The sequence below is a fragment of the Notothenia rossii genome (genome assembly GCF_949606895.1).
Source record: "Notothenia rossii genome assembly, chromosome: 8".
Classification (NCBI taxonomy): Eukaryota; Metazoa; Chordata; class Actinopteri; order Perciformes; family Nototheniidae; genus Notothenia; species Notothenia rossii.
Genome location: NC_136906.1, coordinates 14,124,841 through 14,149,659, shown reverse-complemented (window position 1 = coordinate 14,149,659; position 24,819 = coordinate 14,124,841). Strand labels below are relative to the sequence as shown.

The 24,819-nt window shown below is 41.7% G+C and overlaps 4 protein-coding genes, 1 long non-coding RNA gene and 1 pseudogene across 7 annotated transcripts in view; all 6 read left to right on the top strand.

Annotated features, from left to right (window-relative positions):
• Positions 1–12,538, top strand: part of LOC307016134 (zona pellucida sperm-binding protein 3-like) — a 64,140-nt gene extending 51,602 nt beyond the window's left edge. Inside the window, exon 10 of the mRNA XM_079645169.1 lies at positions 12,315–12,538. Coding sequence (XP_079501295.1) covers positions 12,315–12,526 — 212 coding nt within the window. The 3' untranslated portion in view covers positions 12,527–12,538. The remainder of the gene's footprint in view (positions 1–12,314) is intronic.
• On the top strand, positions 9,217–9,778 carry LOC307017048. Its single transcript, XR_013802001.1, has 3 exons — positions 9,217–9,326; positions 9,422–9,525; positions 9,608–9,778. It is a non-coding gene; the product is annotated as an uncharacterized lncRNA (long non-coding RNA).
• Positions 10,028–12,295, top strand: LOC307014281 (uncharacterized protein; the record flags this gene model as incomplete). Its single annotated transcript, XM_079642156.1, has 6 exons — positions 10,028–10,035; positions 10,853–10,970; positions 11,379–11,461; positions 11,534–11,703; positions 11,848–12,003; positions 12,116–12,295. 6 exons carry the CDS (start codon positions 10,028–10,030, stop codon positions 12,232–12,234), a joined length of 654 nt encoding a protein of 217 aa, XP_079498282.1. The 3' UTR covers positions 12,235–12,295.
• A 3,646-nt stretch (positions 12,539–16,184) lies between the features above and the next one.
• LOC307016133 (zona pellucida sperm-binding protein 3-like) lies at positions 16,185–17,981 on the top strand (the record flags this gene model as incomplete). The annotated part of the gene is made up of 5 exons (XM_079645168.1): positions 16,185–16,606; positions 16,680–16,795; positions 16,886–16,989; positions 17,072–17,246; positions 17,849–17,981. Exons 1-5 carry the CDS (start codon positions 16,244–16,246, stop codon positions 17,979–17,981), a joined length of 891 nt encoding a protein of 296 aa, XP_079501294.1. The 5' UTR covers positions 16,185–16,243.
• Positions 17,982–18,361: 380 nt separating this feature from the next.
• Positions 18,362–19,532, top strand: LOC307017041 (uncharacterized protein). 2 transcript variants are annotated; one of them, XR_013801998.1, is made up of 5 exons: positions 18,362–18,457; positions 18,531–18,700; positions 18,845–19,004; positions 19,113–19,223; positions 19,309–19,532. XR_013801998.1 is itself a non-coding variant. In XM_079646474.1 (5 exons), the coding sequence occupies exons 3-5, from the start codon at positions 18,874–18,876 to the stop codon at positions 19,479–19,481; spliced, it is 411 nt and encodes a 136-aa protein (XP_079502600.1). In that variant the 5' UTR covers positions 18,374–18,457; positions 18,531–18,700; positions 18,845–18,873; the 3' UTR covers positions 19,482–19,532. The 2 variants fall into 2 exon arrangements, 1 of the variants encoding a protein (XP_079502600.1); XM_079646474.1 differs by having other exon boundaries at positions 18,374–18,457; positions 18,845–19,000.
• A 1,806-nt stretch (positions 19,533–21,338) lies between these two features.
• On the top strand, positions 21,339–22,295 carry LOC307016132 (zona pellucida sperm-binding protein 3-like; annotated as a pseudogene). Its single transcript has 3 exons — positions 21,339–21,889; positions 22,009–22,124; positions 22,208–22,295. The product of its transcript is annotated as a zona pellucida sperm-binding protein 3-like (transcript).
• The last annotated feature ends 2,524 nt before the right edge of the window (positions 22,296–24,819 follow it).

Here is a 24,819-nt window from a genome sequence, read left to right as displayed (position 1 = left end):
ATCTGATTTTTAAAAACAAATCATAATTATAAAATATAATTTATAATAATGGAACATATAATTTGCCATAGTCATCTTTCTGATTGCCTACCAGTCAAAACATCGTTCACGACGCCATGGCGTCATGTTTAGACCTGGCGGTTTGCGCCATTTATCAAGCTGCTTTGCTCCTCAAGCGAGCAAGCTAGCTAGCTCAAAATGGACAGGTTTTTGACAAAGAACAGGTCAACGGAACCGACCAACAGCCCTGCTGTGGAGGACACTGCTGCAAAAAAACCTAAGAACTCCTGGCCAATTAAAATCAGAAGGTACGAGGCAGCGTACATTAAGTATGGCTTTACAGCCATACAGAAAAATGGCCATGATTGCCCGAAGTGTGTGCTCTGTCTGGAGACCCTCTCAAACGAGTGTTTAAAACCTTCGAAACTTCAGCGTCACTTGATGCAAAAACATCCGGCAGAGGCCGAAAAAACGGCAGACTTCTTCAGACGTAAAGAGGAGCATTTGGCCAGGCAATCTGCTGCATTCACACAGCAAGCTACCGTTCCCGAGCGGGCCCTGAAGGCATCATTTTTAGCTTCATACCACATTGCTCGTGCAAAAAAACCTCACACAATCGGAGAGGATTTGCTTTTACCAGCTACCAAAGACATTGTCCGAGAATTGCTTGGCGAGGATGCTGCTAAAAAAATTTACGCTGTCCCACTCTCGGACAACACCGTCAGCCGACGGATTGGTGACATGGCGCAGGACGTATCTGCTCAGCTTTTGGAGCAGGTGAGAGCCAGCGAGTACTTCGCTCTTCAACTAGATGAGAGCACAGACATATCGAATGAGGCCCAACTGCTTGTGTACATTCGATTTATTTCCCAGGAGAGATTTGTCGAGGAAATACTGTTTTGTAAAGCACTTGAAAGAAGAACCACTGGGAAAGATATTTTTCAAGTTTTGGACGATTACATCGAGTCTAACGGATTGAACTGGGCCCGCTGTGTGGGGGTGTGTTCGGACGGAGCCGCGGCAATGACCGGCAAGATCAGTGGAGTGACCGCTCTCATTAAGCAGAAAGCCCCGCATGTAGTCGCCACACACTGCATGCTCCACCGTGAGGCACTTGTCGCAAAAAGGATGGATAACGAGTTGAATCAGGTACTACAGGAGGTTGTACAAGTGGTGAATTTTATTAAAGCCCGCCCCTTGAAACACAGACTGTTTACCCTGCTTTGTAATGAGATGGGCGCCCGTTTTGAGGGGCTGCTGCTTCACTCAAACGTGCGCTGGCTGTCACGGGGCGCAGTTTTGAACCGTGTCTATGAGCTGCGGAGGGAGGTTGGAGAGTTCCTCTCTTCTGAAAAGCATCAGCTGGCAGAGCGGTTCACTGATGCAACCTGGATCCGCAAACTTGCATACATGTCAGACATTTTTCTGCATCTAAATGTACTGAACCAAAGCATGCAAGGACGTGACACGTACATACTGCAGGTGCAAGACAAAGTGCGTGCTTTTTCCAAAAAGATTATGCTGTGGTCAAACAAGCTCCAGGAGGGAGTCACAGAGATGTTCCCACTACTTCACCAGGAGCTGCTGTCATGTGATGATTTGGGCTCCATCTCTCCAATGATCCAGTCCCACCTGGAGCACCTCCAAGGATATTTTAAAGACTATTTCCCTGACCTTGAAAACACACATTTAAACTGGGTTAGGAACCCCTTTTCCCCCGGTGTCGGTTCTAGTTTGGACATAAAGTCACAGGAGGAGCTGATTGAGATGACAAATTCAGGGGATTTAAAACTAAACTTTGAGGCTCTTCCCCTGTCTAACTACTGGCTACATGTAAGAAAGGACTATCCCACCTTGGCTGACAGGGCACTGAAATGCCTTCTCCCTTTTGCAACAACTTACTTGTGTGAGTCTGGCTTTTCAACTTTAAAGGTACTCAAAACTAAACATAGAGCACGTCTACATGTGGACAATGACATGCGTATGGCACTGACAGACATTAAGCCCAGGCTTGACAGACTGTGTAGGAGCCACCAAGCCCATCCCTCCCACTAGTGTGATCACTGTCTGTCACTTCCAACACACACACACACACACACACACACACACACACACACACACACACACACACACACACACACACACACACACACACACACACACACACACACACACACAAAAGAGAGGTTTGGTTTCTTTTTTCTGTTTTTGTATCATCAACAGTTTGTTGAAAGGTTTGTTATTCAGTGGGAATATAGTGTTGAACTTACAGAACCAAGTCAGTTTAATAGATTTTTTTTCTTTTTTGACTGAAAACTTTTGAAGACATAATGCAAGAAAGACAAAAAAAAAAAACTCTTGCATATGTAAATATATTTTCTGTAGGGTAAAATGTATTGCAACATAGTGTCTATAATAAGAAAAACATTGTGGTGGAACAAAGATGCCCTGCCATACAAATCTTATTCTGTGTTGAAAACATATTGTTAATATTATTCTCATGCTAAACAAATGTAATAATTACAGTATTGAATAGAGAATAAAAGTAACAAAAACGTTCTTAAAGTTGATGTGTGACATATTTTGTAGCATTGTTGGTGGGTTTGCAAAGGGGGTCCCCGGCCAGAAGCTAATGATTTTTGGGGGGCCTTGGCATGGAAAAGTTTGGGAACCCCTGCTTACCGCTCTCATTTCTCCTTGCTGCTTTATCCCTGCTCCGAGCGAATAACTTTCTGATGTCCATTTACAAGATACTAAATACTAAAATACAGAATACTATCAAATCAATCAAATCGTGAAGTGATAAATAATGGGAAACCAACGCCGGAGCTAAAAGGTATGTTTCAAAAGACGGTTAGGATAACTCCATCGACTACTCACGTTCAAAGCCACATTTCTTTGAAAATGTTTCACCTCAATAATAGATTTCGTGATTTAAGATACTTGGGTTTATATATTTCTAAATCTGACACTGAAACTGTCAGTGCCTCACCAGCCACGAACCTCAGCGCATGTCACTGCTATTCACATCTCCATCCATTTAGCCTAGTCTATTATGTTTTATAAATTATTAAAAAGTGCTATTTATACAAATCACATAACATTTAACAGTGTAGCCTATACGATTAGCTTCCAGGCAAACTCATTAAAATATATAGCCTACTCCTGTGTGACCTTCACTTCTAAAACTAAGATTATGTTCATCGTAAAATTACGTTGCTTACCAGATTGACCGCAAGCTTTATTTCATGGTATCCTGAACTACCAAGGCAAAACACGCATCAACACTACGGGTTATCAGAAGGGACAAAAAACATTCGAATAAACAAATGAAAGCAGCGTGTGCTGAATAGGACTAGTCTTATGCTGTGCAAGAGAGGTTTACAGTAGCAAAATTGAGTTCGCATTGTTAGAAATTAAAATCAATGTTTTGATGGTATAATGTAGCTTAAACATACCGTCAGTTTAAACGCTCTTTTATACTGAAAAAACAGAAATTCTTGTGCACAAGCAGTTAAGCTTTTATTCTGAAAATCCTTCATCTACGGTTAGCATGTAGCATGTGGCTAATATACGATTTCCTAGAGATGAATTGAGAAGCGAAATGACTTGGTGTGTTGAAAACCGAAACCTACTGATTTAACACTACAACGATAGATGTCGAGATACTACCATGTTGAATATTAAATGAAAGTACAGTTTATTTGAATACATTATTGTTTACAGACGAGAGTAGCATGTGGCAACATCCGGAATGACCGGAAACCAAACGAGCCGAGAAGTATTGTTTAGAGTATTGATTACAGCGTTTAGAATGTGTTAAATGAAAAGTGATGAAAGAGAATATGAGGAGAAACGGCGTGTTAAGCATATATTGAATGTGAAAAGAACCTATCCTCTGTTTAAATGCAATAACGGACATTGGAGACGAGGTGAGCCGGCTGGCGGGGAGGAGCCAGCAGAGGATATATATAGCAGCGCCGGAGGAGAGATCCGCTGTCTTCTTCTTGCTCAGGAGAACCAGATCACAGCTGTTTTCTGCCGGAACAATATTCTGTCTGTAACACTACCGCGCCTTTTTTAATTAAAGTATCCCATTTGAATCTTTTCAGAGACTCCATTTAGTCTCATTTTAAAGCTTCTCTCCTGGACGCGAGAATAAAGAACATATTTAACAGCATTGACGGCCACAATGCTTGTAAAAGACGCTCCGTGCAAAGGGGTTATAAAGTTACCAGACACACGGGCAGGCAAGTGCATAGAGTTACTAGTCCGATAGGAAAGTTACTAGACCCGGGCGTGCGGGCGTGTCGCCATTTCGAACCCTGAATAAATTAATAAATTAATAAAAAAATCAGTGACCCAGGCATACCGGGGCACCTCAGATCTACAGGGGGGCACGTGCCCCCGTGAAAAGGGTCTCGCGACGCCGATGTGTTATAGTCCGGGCAGCTAAAAAATACATGATGTATTGTCTCTGGTTGTTGGCAACCATCACAATTGCCATTTGGATGTTTTCCAATCAGATGCAGTGATGAGTTTAGTCCAGAGTGTCCCAATTTTATCCTGCTGTTGATGCTCTGCTCTCTTCTACTACTCCCCCAAGTGCTTCCTGTTCCTACTTCCCTTTGTATCTGATATAAATGTCTTCCTTTGGTGTTACTGTCCCATAGTTTTTGCCATTGTTGCTTGATAACCACTTTAGTAAAAGATTTGACTTCTGCTCTACTGATGGGTACCATAATATCAATCTCGTTTGCTTTCAAACCACATTTTGCCAGTTGATCCACTACTTCATTCCCTCTAATGCCCACATGCGCTGGAACCCACACAAATTGAACAACAATTCCCAGATGAACTAACCTAAACATGCTTTGTAAAATTTCATGTAAAATATCCTGACGACATTCTGAAGAGAAGTTGTTTATACTCTCCAGAGCTGCACTGGAGTCAGAGCAAATGACCACTCGCATTGGCTGTATTTCCTCTACCCACTGAAGTGCTAGAGAGATAGCCATCATCTCTACTGTATATACTGCAATGTGATCACTTGTACGCTTTCCCACTTTGACTTTTAACTCAGGAACATAAAATGCACAACTCGTTAGACCATTATCTGGATTTTTGGATCCATCAGTAACTATTTTTATAAAGTGCCCATATTGTTCATGTAGAACAGTGTTCACATAAGCCTGTACATTGAATTTGTTTTTCATTGAATGTACCCGTTTCAATAGTGATAAATCTACTATAGGTTGAGGTAGCAACCATGGTGGAACCGCTGATAACAACACCGTCGGACTAATATTCCATTCCTTAACTTTGAATTCCTTACATATTTCCGAAACACAAAAACAAAAACTTTCTTTTTTTATTTTGTTACTTTCCCAACTTGTTTGTACAGTTTGTTTAGTAGGGTGAGTATCTTTATGACCCTGTAGATTTGCCCAGTAATGAACAATTAACTGCTTTCTCCTCAAAGAAATAGGTACTTCTCTGACCTCTACCTGAAGTGCCGACACTGGTGTAGATCTTACTGCCCCACAGCATATCCTTAGTGCTTGTGCCTGGACTCTATCTAATTTTTGAAGAGAAGAGTATGCAGCTGACCCATACACTATTAGTCCATATTCTATGGCTGATCTAATTAAGGCCGTGTATACGTTCCTCAAAGCAGCTTTATCAGCCCCCCACTTAGTGCCTGCCAAGCACCTCATAACATTTAAAACCCTTTTACATTTATCTACGACTTTATCAATGTGAGTACTCCATGTGACTCTCTCGTCCAACCATATTCCCAGAAATTTAAATGTCTTCACTTTCTTTAGATCTTGTCCATAAAGTTTTAACCTAACCTCCTCACCTATCCTTTTCCTCGTAAAAAATAAAGTTTCCGTTTTTTCCACCGACAATCTAAACCCCCATGTCAGAGACCAGCTTTCAATTTCCCTAATGGCTTCCTGAATCTTAGCTACAATATATTTTACATTTCTGCCCCTTTTCCAAATAGCTCCATCATCTGCAAAAAGTGACTTACCAATATCAGATCCTACTTGTGTATATATATCATTGATCATGATAGAAAATAAAAGAGGACTGATGACACTCCCCTGCGGGGTTCCATTTTCAACTTCATGCCTTCGAGAATATGACTTGCCAACTCGGACTCTGATGGCACGGCCAAACAAAAAATCCCTAATCCAATTATATACATTACCTCCCAGACCCATAATGTCCAGTTTTATTAATAATCCTTCCTTCCACATCATATCGTAAGCTTTTTCCACATCAAAGAATACAGCTACAACACACTCCTTGTTCGCTTGGGCTTTCCTGACTTCAGACTCCAGGCACAGCAGTGAATCTAAAGTACTCCGCCCTCTTCTAAACCCACTCTGATAAGGAGTCATTAGTTCATTTTTCTCAATGTAGTATGTTAGCCTTTCTGTTATCATTCTTTCCATAACTTTACACAAGTGTGATGTCAGAGCTATAGGTCTATAACTGCCTGGACTGGTTGGATCTTTCCCAGGTTTCCTAATAGGAATAATGACTGACTCTTTCCATATTATTGGCAGCTTCCCTTTCTCCCAGATCTTATTGTACATCTCCAGCAGCTTTCCTAATGCAAAATCACTTAATTTGGTCAACATTATATAACATACATTATCTTTCCCAGGAGCAGTCATTTTACACTTACTTAATGCTCTTCTCAACTCTTGAATAGAGAAAGGTATATTTACAACACTCTGCGACGAATGTCTTTCTTCATATACATTAGGATGCTCATCTAACACTTCCTGCCTCCTGATCTTACCTTCTTCTGTCAAATTTTCCGAAGAATGAACTTTGACAAAATTTTCAGCTAGAATTTCTGCCTTCTCCAAAGCACCAGTGGCAACTTCCCCTCCAATCTCTAATACTGGCAGGTTACTCTGATGTCTTATTCCCCTCATCTTCTTAATCATTCCCCATACTTTATCTAATGGTGTAGTTCTCCCAATACTTGAACAGAATCCTCTCCAACATTCACTTTTTGCTCTTTTAACAATGTTCCTTACCTGAGCCTGTGCCTTTTTATATTCTAATAAATTATGTAATGAATGTGTCTTTCTTAGCTTTCCAAACAGCCTGATTTTGTTTCGGATTGCATCATTACAGTCTTTGTTCCACCACGGTACCATCTTAACACATTTACCAAGTTTCCCAGTTTTATTCCCAATAGTTTGATTAGCGCTTTTAATTATATTTGAAGTAAATTGCTCATTTATTTCATCAATACTTTCTGCCATATCAATCTGATCCAATTCATTGTCGCACAATTTAGCAAACATCTCCCAATTTGCTTTAGAAAAAGTCCATCTCATGATACCGTCTAGCTCAACCACATGATTTATATCAAACTTGATTATAATTGGAAGATGATCACTCCCAATACTGTTATTTGTCAATACTTCCCAACTGCTACCAGAAGCTAATTCACTTGTTACAAGAGTTAGGTCGATCGCAGACTCTGTTCCATCTCTAAAATGTATCCTTGTACCTTGCCCATTATTTAAACAAACTAATTCCTTTGCCTCCATTAAATCCTCCACCACCTGTCCGTTGTAATCTGTTGATCTCCCTCCCCACATTGTATTATGTGCATTAAAATCACCACACCATATTATTTCATTTCCTTGGCAAAGACTGTCTAATTCCTCTATTCTGAGTTTATTACATGGATTATAAAAATTCAGGACACTAATTTTCCTTTTATTAATCCAAACTTCTACACCCACTATTTCTAAATCATGACTGTTCTTAAAAGTTAGCTTACTATAAGACATGACTTCTCTGATAAAGATTGCACATCCCCCTCCCTGGCCATCATTTCTATCTTGTCTTATAGCAGTATATCCCCCAATTATGAAGTCCAAATGAGTCTTCAGCCATGTTTCTTGAATACAAATAACGTCTGGTTTTTCTTTTAACTGATATATATAGGTCTTGAATTCTTGTCCATTTGCAATAAGGCTTCTAGCATTCCATTGCAGAATGAGAAAAACCATTCATCTACTCAATCTGTGAATCATCATTATTGGTGGCTAGCATTTCATGTATCATTTCAACGGTTATATCCTTTATCCCCAAAAATTCACCTGCTGCTTCCACTATTGTTTTCAGTCTTGACCTCTTTTTTGTCTGTTGTAACGCAACATTCACCACTTTTCCAATAAAGGCCACAAACTTGTACTTATTAACAATCAATGCATCCTCTCCTATCACACACTTATGTGAACACTTTGTGGGGCTTTCCTTTGCCTGTGGGAGTTTGGGAAAATCTTTTGAAGAGAAAATACTTGATGTTACTTGGGATTTCCTAGCTATGTTTAGTGAAACCTTTTCTGTTGCTTCAGCATATGAGACTTTATTTTGCACTTTGTATCTCTGCACCTCCTTGGCCTTTTTCTGCACTTCACAGCCCTGATACGCAGCACTATGTTCCCCTACTAAATCCTTGTCCTCAGACCAGTGCTTTTGAGGAATTTGAAGATCAGCTTGTTTGCTTCATTTCTCGATTTACTCTTCACCTCTCTCTCAATCAGCCTCATGTTTTGAGTTCAGAGTGTGCAGCCAATTAACCTGATGAGTGTCTCATTGGACGCAGGTGTGCTCCTCTGATGAGGATAATGATCGGCTAGAGTTTAAAAAGCTCCACCGCTCACCCTGAACCATAGGCCTACTGTGAGTCAGTCAGGAAGACAGAGAGCAGCCGACCAGTTTCAGTTATGGAGGCCTTTAATTTTCAGGTTATCCTAGGACTCTGTTTGAGCACCTCTTTTGCTTTCCCGCCCACACGTTACACACAAGATGCTTCGGTTCAGAGCCTTGCGAACACAGGCAAGTCAGAACTCAGGCAGCAGAAGTCTCCGGCTGACGAACCGCAGCAGGTGAACACCATCAGAGTGACCTGTCATCCAGACTCTTTGGAGATTGTTATCAAAGCCGACATGTTTGCGGTTGGAGCTCCTGTTGATGGTGACGAGATACGCCTTGGAGTAGAGACCAACAACCAGTACTGCAGAGCTACAGCGTCTTCAGCAGATGAGTACAGTATCAGTGTCGGACTTGTGGAGTGCGGCACCAGACACTGGGTAACTTTCAAATATATTTCATTTCAAATATGATTCATTAGCTTCTAGTTTTAAACGCGTCTACTCTCCACAGGTAACTGAGGACTCTCTGATCTACACAAACCTGCTCATATACTCTCCTGAGGCCTCTCCATATGGTGTTGTTCGAATGGAGGAGGCTGTAATTCCAATTGAATGTCATTACGAAAGGTCTTTGTCTCTTTGTTTTTAAAGCTCACATTGTAAACATCTTTGAATGATGTCTGTCTTTTTTTTTTTTTTAAATGCATGTTTCTGTTTCTTAGGAATTACAGTTTGTCCAGTTCTTCACTCATGCCTACCTGGATCCCCTTCATGTCGACCCAGGCTGCAGTGGAAATGTTGCAGTTTAACTTGAGAATCATGACAAGTGGATTTTGATAATTATCTCATGTTATTATGAGTTGTCATGTCTCTATTTGCACTTAGTACTTTTTTCTGTCCGTGTGCAGGTGACTGGCAGTACAAAAGAGGTTCTAATGTGTTTCATCTCGGTGAGCCCATCAGCATCGAGGCCTCGGTCAGAATTGGGCATCACATTGGGCTCCGAGTGTTTGTGAGTAGCTGCGTGGCTACACTGAGCCCTGACATGCACTCCAGCCCCAGGCATGCCTTCATTGAAAATGGGTAAGGCTGCAAATTGCTAAATGGCAAAAAGTAAAGTGTTTTTCTGACCCTGGAGGGAGCCGTTTTAATGTGTAAGGCTCTTCAAGTGGTTTAATTCAGACACAAGCAATGCTGAATCGAGTGACGGGTTAATAAAAGATCAGTCCTTTAGTGTCGTCTTCAAGTTAGCCGTTAGCTAAGGCTTACACCAGTTTGCTTTTAATCTTTGGTATTCTAGTTCTTAATTTCTGTGCCACTATTGGCAAATGCACAGGTCAGATTTGTGCAGTTCTGACTCTAAAGAACTACTTCCAGAACTTTCCTATAGAGAGGCGAAGTCCCGCCCATCTACTTCCGACCCATGGGACCTTATTTCGGAAAAGTTATGTATTGAAGTCAATGGAGAGAGAAAGATTATCTTTCGACCCCGTTTCAATTGTGCAACGAATTACAGATATGATGATTGTCAATTTTAAAAACTCATTTCCACGTCACAAAAGTCAGTTTTTTGTAAAACTGTTGAACTATAACACAATGAGAAATGCGCAACTAGAAAGACTAATCCCGCTCCCGCATGCTGGCTCTTAGGAAGCGACTAACTCCCCTTGTGTGTGTACAGCTCTCAACATGCCCAGTCTTGGACTGATTTTCACCTCTTTTAATACTTTTCGCCTCTTTCTGGAAGAAGTGAAATGTGTCAACGTGAAGGCCGTCTTGGTGTTGGTGCGGGACGGGAGAGGTAGTTCATTGAGCGGTTTTACACAAAGTGTTTTTTTTTTACTCATTTTACGACACACTTTTATTTTTTTGACTTGCAAAATTATCTTTTTAAAATGACAAACATCATATGTGTAATTCGTGGCACAATTCAAACGGAATTGAAAGGTAATCTTTCTCTCCCCATTGACTCCAATGCATAACTTTTTTCGAAATAAGGTCCCATGAAGGTCCTCCCGGAAAGGGAGGGACTTCGCCTCTCTATATGACTAGAAATGTTAGCGGTGGAGTTGCATTGTGGGTAATGTGGACTCTGGTTATAGTAGTCAATGAGTGCTAATTTAGTGTTGCTCTTTTTGTTTTTCTCATCATAGGTGCTTTGTTGACTCTCAGCTTCCAGGCTCAAGGTCTCAATTCTTAGCCAGGACACAGGATGACAAGCTCCACATGTCCATTGATGCCTTCAGATTTTATAATGAGGACAGAGGGGAGGTGAGGCTCTATTAAATTGCCTTAAACATGATTGTGTGTGTGCATGTTGGTCACTGGTCACCATGGGAAAGCGTGCGTTCTCCTCCCTGGGTCCACGTCTGTGGAATCAGCTTCCAGAGAACATACGGACCTCGGCATCACTCACAGTTATTAGGATATGCCTCAAAACCCACCTGTTCCACACTGCATTTTACAGACTGCCTTTACTTTATCTATTTATTTTTAAACCTTTTTATGCTCTTAACCTTTTATTTTTATATTGCCTTTTTTTTTTTTATCCAATATGCTCCTTTAAATATCTTTTTACTTATTTTTCCCTTTGTGAAACATCTTGAGATGACGTTTGTCTTTAAAGTGTGCTGTATAAATCAAATGTATTATGTTTCCCTACACCTGCTTTTCTCATAGCTCTACATCACATGTCACCTGTATGCTGTGCCAATAAATAACGCAGATGCACCAAACAAGGCGTGCACTTTTGTGAATGGAAGGTAAGTGAGATCCAGTCTAAAATATGTCAAATTAAACAAGTATTGGTGCTGAATGTTTTTTTTATTTATCAGATGGCGGTCCGCTGATGGTAATGACTACTTATGTGGGCAATGCAAAAGACCAGTTGGAGTTGAGCAAACTCCCAGTAAGCCCAACATTCCGAGCAAGTTTAGGCCTCGAGGGTTTGTGAAGCCAGAAGAGCGTGAACCCCTCTGGAGGAGCGGACAGAAGACCAGTACAGGTGGGGAGCTTGTAGAAACTTGTATGATGAATATTGGCTGCAGATTTTGTCGTAATGATCAATTGTGACATGTTTTGGCATAGGTTTTAGAAATGATGATGGCTGGGTAACTGAATTAACATGCATTATACTGGTTTGTGTTAGTGTGGGAACATCAGGCCAGAGTGGGTCCGATGATGGTCTTGCCAGCCAAGCAGAAGAGCCAGCCCATACCTGCAGAGGAGCGTTCTTCCATTCTTGATAAAATCAGCAGACCTACAATGTATGGCAGCCAGTGGAGGGGTGGAATAAACAGAGTTGGTAGGTCAATACCGGTATTGAATTATTCTTTGTTCATTTGAAGCCTTTAATAATCTCTAAATTAAAATTGCCCATGACGAAATCTTAATGTTGAATTGTTTTTCTGTCAAAGATCAAAGGAAAGGACTGCTTCCTGATTCATCATCGACCCAAAACCAGGTGGACGTTCTGACTTTAGCTTCTGAGCAGAATAAAGATGAAGAAGACAAAAATGGAACAGACAAAGGTTAAATGTGAAAAGTCTTAACCCTTTTTTAAATGGCGCTCTGGAATGCACCTTTTACAGTAACACATTTATTCTGCGACTACAGATGAAGATGCGGAGGAAGTTCCTGAACTTCAAGAAAAAACCTCTCCTGAGGCCCACCTGCAGTCGAAGGCAGCGGTGCTGAACAGTACCCACACAGCGGCACTCGATGAAGTCCTCCCAACTGCTGCGGTTATTGTGGCTGTGCCCCCGCTGTCCAACACCACTGCAACAGAATCTGACCTTTCTGAAACAATGGACCCAAAGAATAAATGATTCAAACTTTAATTTGTTTGCTTTTTAATGTTGCAATACACAAAGAAAACTGATGAGCTGCTCACAGCTAAAAACAATTAAATGCACAATTGTTTTCTAATGAGCAAAAGTGTTCCATCTAACTGTAAACATTTAGGAGTGGACTCAAAATTGCAATTGGTCTTCCATGTCTTTTTTCTTGGGCTTGTCTGCTGCTAAAAACGGTTCTACATCATGGCATTTATTTTCTGGGGTGTCATTTGCTTTAGTTGTAACAGCTGTATAAAGGTGATTTATTGGAGGTCAGCCAGTTTATATTTGAACTTCAGTTACTGCAACAAAGCCTTTGTACATGAGTAGCCTCTTTTTTAAAAGGGGAGTTACCATGGGGTCCTGGCAATATAATGACCTGAACATTAAGATATAAACATGGTCTCATAACTTTGTGTCCAGGCCCGTTGGGTTTTCTGACTGGAGACTGAATTCTAATAAAGTAGCCAGACCTCTACTAGGGTAGTCAATATGTTTTAGAGGTACAATTTGATGGTTTACAAAGTCCTGAGTTGTTACTTTAGCTTAGCAAATCTATTCACTCCTGTTTTGGGGTACAGATTAAAATGCATTCAAATGTAATTTTTTTTCGTCAGGTGCTTCAATGATGCCAAAGAGGAAGGATCAAATGCACTTTTCAATCCCAGAACAAGATCTTATACTCAGCTGCAGCTCGATGCCTTCCTGTTTCCCCAGGACACAAGGAACTCAGTGAGCCACTTCTATAACCTGAATGGCTTTCAAGTTTGGAAATGCTTCAAAGTTGTATAATGACATTTCTTTGGTCTCTCTTATATTAGATTTGTATCACTTGCCAGCTGAAAGCGACCTCTGAAATGCAGAAGAGCAGACCCGTCAACAAGGCCTGCAATTATATAAATTCAAGGTGCTTTTATTACTTATTTTGTTAATTGTGGCACCTTACTGTAATATTGCAAAAGGTTTGTCAGTGTATCATTTACAAAGGCTCATGTTAAAAAGTATTTATAAGTTAAAACTGGTTCAAATTGTTGCTATTAATATTTCTTGCTGCTTAAGTAATCAAGTTACTTAATTAAGGAAACATATTTTTAATGAGGTCTAATGTTTACTGTAAATATAAGGATAAATACTTTCTAAAATGAATTTTCCATGCTGTCTCTGTACAGCCAGATCAATGTAACAGTGATGCTTACCTCAGCATTTTGACTGAAACCGTACACATGTGAGAGGAATGTGCTAAATGTAAGCTTTAAGAATATTTTTAGAATGTTGACGCTGCCCATGGAATATATGTATATAAATAAATGGTTATTTCAACATTGGATTTGGGTGTAAATGCCCTCAACTCAAAGCGAAAGGAAAACAATGATTTAATTCTGTATACTAATCATCAGATGGATAAATGTCGATGGCATTGATGATGTGTGTCGATGTTGCGACGATACATGCTCCAGCAACTCTCCCACCGGTCATACAAACGTTGGAAGTCTGATCCCTGAAGGTAAACTGTAAATCCTACAGTTTTATAACTTTCATAATCTGTGATCTGTCTGTGAAAACTGTCCCAACTAAATATTATTTGACTCTCATTTTCATTTTTATTCATGTTTCAGATTTGGTGGCACGTGAAACTGTTACTCTGGGCCCTTTAATGGTTTCGCCCTACAAGTAGGCGAAGCATAACAATCCAGACAATAAAGAATTCAACATTTGTCTATCAATCTCACCCTCCCTGACCAAACTTCAGTGTAATACTTACAGCTTAATACGAGCAACACAATTATTTTAATGATTGTTTAGTAAGGAATGTGTATACAACATAAATATTAAAGAAACAAGGATGTTTAGTCTTTACTGTTAATACCTAACATGGCTCTGAACAAAGCCACACAACTGGCCTGATGAAACATCCCCGTAAATAAAAACAGATTACACTGTATGAACATTACATGTTGATGTCGGCTGTCAGGATAGACACGTGTCAGTTTTTGAAAGAGGAAAATAAAAGGTGAATTTCTCCTACCTTCAAAAAGCTGAATGAAAATAAGAATGCATGCCAAGCTCGTCTTCATGGCCTTTTCAGTTATGAACTCACTAATAAATACTAAAGCTGACTCTCATTGTACTCCTCCTCTTTCCTTCAGTCTTTGTGAGGTTTTGTGGAAAGCCTCACTTTATTTATTGTTCTTCACCTCTGAGCAGGAAGGGGAAATCAAAGCAAGAACTGCCGTTGAAACGTTGCAGTTGGTTTTGCACACACTGATGTTTAACTTAATTTCTGAACTGAATCAGACTCATCCACTGGATTAACACCACTAATGTGTACAATTACTCAAACAAACCCTTCTCAAAAAGAAAAGCTCAGTATTTGCTAGCAATAATAAACGTTGCTCACCACGAAGTACTTTATATATAACACTTTTTTATAGTATCATAGTAAGTCTTCTTATAGCGATCCTGTTGTGATATTATCAAGTGAGAAAAGAAGATATGATAACATCACTTTCATGTTGTATCACTGGATATGTCTGGTGTCTGCAAGATGAGTGTGAAAGTGCAGGTCAGGAGGAGAGTCATCAGCAGCAAAGGGGTGGATATATATTATAAGTTGGTGTCCTGTAAACATGTACGCCGGCACAGTCCGATTCAGAAGCTCTCATAAATAATAATAAATATATATTTTTAAAGCTTAGGTTGTGTTTTGAGCGCACCAAAAAAAGTGCTATTCACATACAAGACAATACAATGTGTCCAAATATAAAGGAGATAATAATAGGAAAGAGTGAAAGAGGTTAGGTCAATAACCCTTGATAAGAATGGGTTCGCCTGATATGTCAGTGGTTAGAGCTGGAAGCCCATATGCAGCCACCGCTGCCTAGTAAACCAGTTTGAATCCTGAACCAGCCGAACTTTTATGGCATGTCCTCCCCTCTGTCTCCCCCTTTCAACTCTAACACCTCCAATAACGGCCCTCTGGACCGAAAGAAACTAAAAAGTATGAACAGAAAAAAACAAAATGGATCAATCTAAAATAACATAAAATATTTAGGCAACAGTACAGGGTGAACATCTGAAATGGATAATTAAGGATATAGTTTTGAACTTTATATTTCGTAAGTTATTTGATTTTAAGTATTTGGAGGCATTTTCAATACTTTCTTTGTTTGAACTGCATGGATTGATTTGTATATGTGTCTTATGTTTCAAACACAGATCGAATTGTATTTATGTAGCTCAAAATCACAAGTTTTACATTTGTATTTGATTTTATTTCATTTAGTCTGTACAGATCAACAAAACATGAATGATAGTTTAAAAACATAATAAAATGACACCATAGAACACAATAATAATGTGATGTGTACAAATTAAGGATCCGGGGGGGATGTCAAAATGCTTCCTGCATGGTTTTCATGAACTGCAACACTAACAGTTTATTTAAAATCCAAAGTAATAAGCAATGAAGCAAATATATATGCACATTTTAAACATGTGAAAACGCCCTTCACCTCTCTCTCAATCAGCCTCATGTTTTGAGTTCAGAGTGTGCAGCCAATTAAGCTGATGAGTGTCTGATTGGACGCAGGTGTGCTGCTCTGATGAGGATAATGATTGGCTAGTTTAAAAAGCTCCACCGCTCACCCTGAACCATAGGCCTACTGTGAGTCAGTCAGGAAGACAGAGAGCAGCCGACCAGTTTCAGTTATGAAGGCCTTTCATTTTCAGGTTATCCTCCTTGTAGGACTCTGTGTTAGCACCTCTTTTGCTTTCCCGCCGACACAAGATGCTTCGTTTCAGAGCCTTGCGAACACAGGCAGGTCTGAACTCGGGCAGCAGAAGTCTCCGGCTGAGGAACCGCAGCAGGTGAACACCATCAGAGTGACCTGTCATCCAGACTCTTTGGAGATTGTTATCAAAGCCGACATGTTTGCGGTTGGAGCTCCTGTTGATGGTGACGAGATACGCCTTGGAGTAGAGACCAACAACCAGTACTGCAGAGCTACAGCGTCTTCAGCAGATGAGTACAGTATCAGTGTTGGACTTGTGGAGTGCGGCACCAGACACTGGGTAACTTTAAAATATATTTCATTTCAAATATGATTCATTAGCTTCTAGTTTTAAACACGTCTACTCTCCACAGGTAACTGAGGACTCTCTGATCTACACAAACCTCCTCATATACTCTCCTGAGGCCTCTCCATATGGTGTTGTTCGAATGGAGGAGGCTGTAATTCCAATTGAATGTCATTACGAAAGGTCTTTGTCTCTTTGTTTTTAAAGCTCACATTGTAAAAAATCTTTGAATGATGTCTGTCTCTTTTTAAATGCATGTTTTCTGTTTCTTAGGAATTACAGTTTGTCCAGTTCTTCACTCATGCCTACCTGGATCCCCTTCATGTTGACCCAGGCTGCAGTGGAAATGTTGCAGTTTAACTTGAGAATCATGACAAGTGGGGTTTGATGATTTTCTCATGTTATTATGAGTTGTCATGTCTATATTTGCACTTAGTACTTTTTTCTGTCCGCGTGCAGGTGACTGGCAGTACAAAAGAGGCTCTAATGTGTTTCATCTCGGTGAGCCCATCAGCATCGAGGCCTCGGTCAGAATTGGGCATCACATTGGGCTCCGAGTATTTGTGAGCAGCTGCGTGGCTACACTGAGCCCTGACATGCACTCCAGCCCCAGGCATGCCTTCATTGAAAATGGGTAAGGCTGCAAATTGCTAAATGGCAAAAAGTAAAGTGTTTTTCTGACCCTAGAGGGAGCTGTTGTAATGTGTAAGGCTCTTCAAGTGGTTTAATTCAGACACGAGAAATGCTGACTCGAGTGACAAGTTAATAAAAGATCAGTCATTTAGTGTCGTCTTCAAGTTAGCTAAGGCTTGCTGCAGTTTGCTTTTAATCTTTGGTATTCTAGTTCTTCATTTCTGTGCCACTATTGGCAAATGCACAGGTCAGATTTATGCAGTTCTGACTCTAAATAACTACTTCCAGAACTTTCCTAGAGAGGCGAAGTCCCGCCCATCTACTTCCGACCCATGGGACCTTATTTTGGTAAAGTTATGTATTTAAGTCAATGGAGAGAGAAAGATTATCTTTCGACCCCGTTTCTATTGTGCAATTCTCTCCCCATTGACTACAATGCATAACTTTTTTCTAAATGAAGTCCCCTGGAAAGGGAGGGACTTCGCCTCTCTATATGACTAGAAATGTTGGCGGTGGAGTTGCATTGTGGGTAATGTAGACTCTGGTTATAGTAGTCAATGAGTGCTAATTTAGTGTTGCTCTTTTTGTTTTTCCTCATCATAGGTGCTTTGTTGACTCTCAGCTTCCAGGCATAAGGTCTAAATTCTTAGCCAGGACACAGGATGACAAGCTCCACATGTCCATTGATGCCTTCAGATTTTATAATGAGGACAGAGGGGAGGTGAGGCTCTATTAAATTGCCTTAAACATGATTGTGTGTGTGCATGTTGGTCACTGGTCACCATGGGAAAGCGTGCGTTCTCCTCCCTGGGTCCACGTCTGTGGAATCAGCTTCCAGAGAACATACGGACCTCGGCATCACTCACAGTTATTAGGATATGCCTCAAAACCCACCTGTTCCACACCACATTTTACAGACTGTCCTTTACTTCATTTATTTTTAAACCTTTTTTATGCTCAACCTTTTATTTTTATTTTTATATTTCCTTTTTATCCAATATGCTCCTTAGATATCTTTTTACTTATTTTTCCTTATAGCTTTGTGAAGCACCTTGAGATGACGTTTGTCTTTAAAGTGTGCTGTATAAATCAAATGTATTATGTTTCCCTACACCTGCTTTTCTCATAGCTCTACATCACATGTCACCTGTATGCTGTGCCAATAAATAACGCAGATGCACCAAACCAGGCGTGCACTTTTGTGAATGGAAGGTAAGTGAGATCCAGTCTAAAATATGTCAAATTACACACAAGTATTGGTGCTGAATGTTTTTTTATTTTTCAGATGGCGGTCCGCTGATGGTAATGACTACTTATGTGGGCAATGCAAAAGACCAGTTGGAGTTGAGCAAACTCCCAGTAAGCCCAACAGCCCGAGCAAGTTTAGGCCTCGAGGGTTTGTGAAGCCAGAAGAGCGTGAACCCCTCTGGAGGAGTGGACAGAAGACCAGTACAGGTGGGGAGCTTGTAGAAACTTGTATGATGAATATTGGCTGCAGATGTTGTCATAATGATCAATTGTGACATGTTTTGGCATAGGTTTTAGACATGATGATGGCTGGGTAACTGAATTAACATGCATTATGCTGGTTTGTGTTAGTGTGGGAACATCAGGCCAGAGTGGGTCCGATGATGGTCTTGCCAGCCAAGCAGAAGAGCCAGCCCATACCTGCAGAGGAGCGTTCTTCCATTCTTGATAAAATCAGCAGACCTACAATGTATGGCAGCCAGTGGAGGGGTGGAATAAACAGAGTTGGTAGGTCAATACCGGTATTGAATTATTCTTTGTTAATTTGAAGCCTTTAACAACCTCTAAATTAAAATTGCCCATGATGAAATCTTAATGTTGAATTGTTTTTCTGTCAAAGATCAGAGGAAAGGACTGCTTCCTGATTCATCATCGACCCAAAACCAGGTGGACGTTCTGACTTTAGCTTCTGAGCAGAATAAAGATGAAGACAAAAGTGGAACAGACAAAGGTTAAATGTGAAAAGTCTTAACCCTTTTTTAAAGGGCACTCTGGAATGCACCTTTTACAGTAACACATTTATTCTGTGACTACAGATGAAGATGCTGAGGAAGTTCCTGAACTTCAAGAAAAAACCTCTCCTGAGGCCCACCTGCAGTCGAAGGCAGCGGTGCTGAACAGTACCCACACAGCGGCACTCGATGAAGTCCTCCCAACTGCTGCGGTTACTGTGGCTGTGCCCCCGCTGTCCAACACCACTGCAACATAATCTGACCTTTCTGAAACAATGGACCCAAAGAATAAATGATTCAAACTTTAATTTGTTTGCTTATTAATGTTGCAATACTCAAGGAAAACTGATGACCTGCTCAAAGCTTAAAAACAATTAAATGCAAACAAAATTGTTTCCTAATTAGCCAAAGTATTCCATATAACGGTAAACATTTAGCGGGGACCTAAAATTGCAAATTTACATCCATGTTCCATGTCTTTGCTTGTTCTTGTCTGCTGCTAAAAATGGTACTACAACATGGCATTTATTTTCTGGGGTGTCATTTAATATAATGACCTGAGCACAGGAGTTCAAAATGTTTAATCCCTATCGGATCACATTTTGATTTTGGGTAGTTCAAAACCAAAAAACAGGATTAGGATCACTTTGATAACCGATCAGGAAATCTAATCCAAGCTTTAATCTGGATCAAAATCTTCAAAATGGGTAGTTCACACCGACAACACAGGATTGGGATCTGTTTGATCCAAAAAAACTGGATTATCCTGATCCCACCAGAGGGGTGTATTACCAGGGCAAAATGTAATTGTCAGTCAATTTAAATAAGACAAAGTTTGTTAACTGAATTAATACACAATTTTTAGCCTTCATGGGAAATACATTTTATTTTTCCATTTTTGCTCATGTTGGTGGTGGCCGATTTTTTTTTTTTTTTTTTTTTTTTCAACCAAATGTTGACAAATGTTTATGCTCAAAGTATCAAAGATTGTCAATCACAAATGTAATTTAGATTAAAGTAAAAATATCTTCAACAAAAAAAAGTCCATCTGTCATCACCTTTCAAATTAAAAAAAAAAATATATATAAAGAGACATAGATCTCTGCAATGTGGTCTCTTGTCTTCCTTGTATTTTTCATGTCCACTAGATGGCGATCGGTAGGATTAAAGCACTGATATTCAGGATCTAGCAATATAGAAAAATCGTAATCTGGATCAGGGTGATCCTATCCTGAATTGCTTTGAACTACAGGGACAAAATCTGGCTGACATGTCAGATGCTGGATCACAAATGGGATTTCAAAATCTGATCTGATTGAGATTAAAAGTTTTGAACTCCTGGGCCCTGAACATTAAGATATAAACAACATTGTCTCATAACTTTGTGTCCAGGCCCATTGGGTTTTCTGACTGGAGACTGAATTCTAATAAAGTAGCCAGACCTCTACTAGGGTAGTCAATATGTTTTAGAGGTACAATTTGATGGTTTACAAAGTCCTGAGTTGTTACTTTAGCTTAGCAAATCTATTCACTCCTGTTTTTGGGGACGGATTAAAAAAGTGACAATATGAATTTTTCATAAGTATAGTTTTGGATGCCATTATCTCAAGGCATCTGGGGGAAAAAACTGAAGCAAGACTTTGAAAATATTGGCTCAATGCATTGCAATTGTAGCCATGACATAACACATTTGTTTTTAGACCAAAAAGCCGTGTGGAAGACGAAACTTCCTGGGATGTTTTTTGGTCCCTGCAACAAAGTGCCTGTTGGGACTCAAAGCCAGAAACCAGTGACGCTGTAAAAGTGTCCGTTTTTGTTTCACTTTACAGTGGACTGGAACTGAATCGTACTCATATACCACATTAAAACATACATGCAAAAAATATACTGAATGATGTTGAATAAAATAAAACGGGCCTGCATTTTAAGTTGCTCTCCATTAACTGTAGTATAATATTTCAACATTGACTGATGCATAAGGAATGAAGCATCAGTCTAACTACTAGATGTAAACCGACATGTCAGGTGTGGGCCGATCACATGCAGGTATTTCGGTGTGACTGCAGCTTTAATTCTCATCAGTTAATGAGTAATTGCTTCCAGCTGTCCTCTCCATATGATTAGTCTGCACTGGGAAGTATTTGACATTAAGAGTTTGAACCTTCTGCATCTGATTTAAATTCAGTATGGTTCAGATTTCCTAAATGATCACTTGTTTTACTGGTAGTGTTGTGTGTGTTTGCTTACTTTGCTTTCCTGTTCTGATAAAAGAGCAGAATGGTCACGGCAGCTCGGCCAGCCTCTGTGGCACTGCTGTCACTTTTTACTTTTGGTTTTGCAGACGCCATTCGAACTTTGAGAGATGGACCAATGATCGATACTGAAGGAAAGGAATATAAAACTGCTGCATTAGGGTTTGACACAAAGTCAAATCAGTGAACGACAATTCAATGAGGGATCCACTATCAGCGTACAATGCACAGAAGTGTCCATAATCATTTCGGTAAAGGCTGACTTCTTTAAAAATGAACGCCTTTTGTCTCCATGGGATTTTTTTCTGGGAGAAGTCAAGCATTCACAGAGCAGTCAGTGTCGATCTGTTGCTGCTGGTAACTCTGAATATTTATTTGAAGCTGGACTACAAGACTGTGGCTTCAAAGTGACTGTCTGTTGTTGATGATTAATAGAAGATGCTGGATATATAACTGTGGTTGCTTAAGTGGTAGTTTTGATTTGTTGTGTTTTCAGAAGTGTCTCTGATTTTAGTTATTTTTTATTCTCTAGACATCTAAGGACTCTGTGATCTACTCAAACAAGCTGATAATCTTACTAGTCGTCGGGAAACATGGCATTAAAAGAACGACCCATGCGGTTGTTCCTGTTTCCCATCACTATAAGAGGTGAGATGTTTTTATTGTGTTGTGCAGAGAATCTTTTTTGTGACTTCTTCTTCTCGGCTGACTTTGTTACCTTTCTGGGACAGGACAAAGTTTGATGGAAGTCACTCTCAGCAGCCGCCCATCTCTCTCTTCCTGCTGTGTATTCAACAGCTGCTTTCTCTCTCAAGCTGATGAACGGTATGTGAGACCTATCCAGTGTTTCATTGAAGGTTTTTTTTTAAGTGTGCATGTAGTTTGTGGTGGATGAAGTAGTCACACACTTTACCTCAAGAACCAGTATGTAGGATATAGTGGCATCTAGCAGTGATGTTGCAGATTTGAACGGAAAACTGAGGTTACCTACTGTAACCCCAGCTTCTATGAGTAAATGGCGCAGCCCTCTAAGGCTATCGCTATTGGGTAATCCCCCTGCGCCCCCGCGCAGCACTGAAACACTTGTATTCCACGCCCACCCGCAAGGTGGGCCCCACCCTCGGGCCTCCTTCCGGTATAAATAGGAAGGCAGCCCGGCAATCTACTCCCATACAACATAACTTTTCTTCAGCTATTCGTAGAGCCAGTGGGGCCCAGCGCTTAGAGGGCTGCGCCATTTACTCATAGAAGCTGGGGTTACAGTAGTTAACCTCAGTTCTATTTCGTATATGGCTTCGCCCTCTAAGGCTATCGCTATTGGGTTAAGGGCGAAGCATGATGTAGTCTGCGCCCCACTGGGTCCGCCCGGCACTAGAAGCACAGTCATACCTGCTCAATAACACCCCCCTGCCTGATGTGCCATGCGTAATGGCGCATCACCGTACCTGGAACATAGCAAACATGCCTTTCTTCCCGACGGGGTGAAGGCTGGGAACAATACATACCGGCCGCTGTGAGAAAGTAGAGACGAAAGTCCCACCTTGTCCTGCGATCGTAGTGGGGGAACAGCAGCTCTCTGCGTGCAGACAGGTAGGAGAGTGCCCAGCTGGATCCCTGACGTCACTCACTCTGACCAGGCACTCCGTACAAAGTGTGTCAGAGGAAAAAGGAACATCCCTCCTATAAGAGGAAAAAAAAAAGGGGCCGCTCTCCGTGTGCCGAAAGGCATGAGAGAGGCGCACAGCTGGCTCCCTGACATCACTCACTCCGACAGGACACCCAGTACAGGGTGTGTCAGAGAGGATTGAGAGACATCCCTCAAATAAAAATGAATAAATGAACAGGGGGAAGACCAAGATGCAGCCGTGCAAATATCTTCCACTGACATTCCTCCGTGCAAAGCCGTGGAGGAGGAAATTCCTCTGGTCGAGTGCGCATTGATGTTCTCCGGGGGCTCCACCCCCGAGGAGACATATGCCTGTGACACAGCCTCACACAGCCAGTGTGACAGCCGTTGTGCAGACAGAGGTTGCCCGATCGAGCGCTCTCTATAGTGCACAAACAGGCGCTGAGAACGGCGCCAGGCCGCCGTGCGCGTCACATAGCAAGACAGCGCGCGCACCGGACAGAGGAGATGAGATGTGGCTTCTTCCTCCGATTTATAAGGAGGCGGAAAAAACCCATCCAGGGTGATCACTCTAAAAGAGCTTGTGATGACCTTTGGCATAAAGGCTGGGTTAGGACGTAGCACAGCCGAACTGCCATCTCCTTGGATCCGGAGGCATGATGGGGCCACCGAGAGAGCGGATAGATCACTCACCCTTTTTGCTGATGTTAGAGCCAAAAGCAGTACTACTTTGGCTGACAACATTTTAAGGGGAACCTGCTCTAAAGTTTCAAATGGGGCTTTGCTTAGTGCTCGTAACACCAAAGCCAGATCCCACTGAGGCGCCAGTGCGCGTGATACCGGTCTGAGTCTTCGTACCCCTTGCAGAAAACGTTTCGTCAGGGGATGACTGAACAACGTCCCGGCTCAGAAAACCATGTGACAAGATGATATGGCAGCCGCATATACCTTGATTGTGCTGAAAGCCAAATTCCTGTCCAACAACAGCTGGAGGAATGACAGCACGTGAGGCAGGGGGCACGTAGTGGGGTCCAGGCTTCTTTCTACACACCAACGCTGGAACGCTGCCCACATGGCTGTGGAGGACGCTCTGGTAGACGCGGCCCTGGCTCCCTGAATGGTGCGTACAACATCTTGAGAGAGACCCAACCTCTCTCAGTGTTCCCGTTCAGGGGCCATGACCATAAGCGCTGGCCTATCACTGGGTGACTGTAGATCGCTCCCTCCACCTGTGAGAGAGCGTCCCCGCGCCACGGAATTTCCCACAGCCTGCCTGACAGCGTACGCTGTAGGAATGGAAACCAGGAAGCGCCCGTGCTCTCTGGGGCAATTAGGATCACTGACAGCCGCTCCTCCTGCACTCGGTCCAGGAACCGAGGAATCAGCGGGACTGGTGGGAAAGCGTACAGCAGCCCCCTGGGCCATGGACGATGTGCGAACGCTCCCACCCCCAGGGGGGGGGGAGGTCCCGTGCTGACAGGGAGAACCAGAGGGTGCATTGCGCGTTCCCGTGTGGGGCGAACAGATCCGCCTCCGCCCTCCCGAACCGGCTCCAAACCTGGGCGATCAGCTCGGGACGGAGGCTCCAGTCCTCCTGGCGAGGACCTCCTCTGGACATGAGGTCTGCCCCTTTGTTCAATTCGCCGGGCACATACAGTGCTCTGATGGAGAGCAGGTGTGCGCGCGCCCAGATCAACAGCCGTCTGGCTGTGTTCA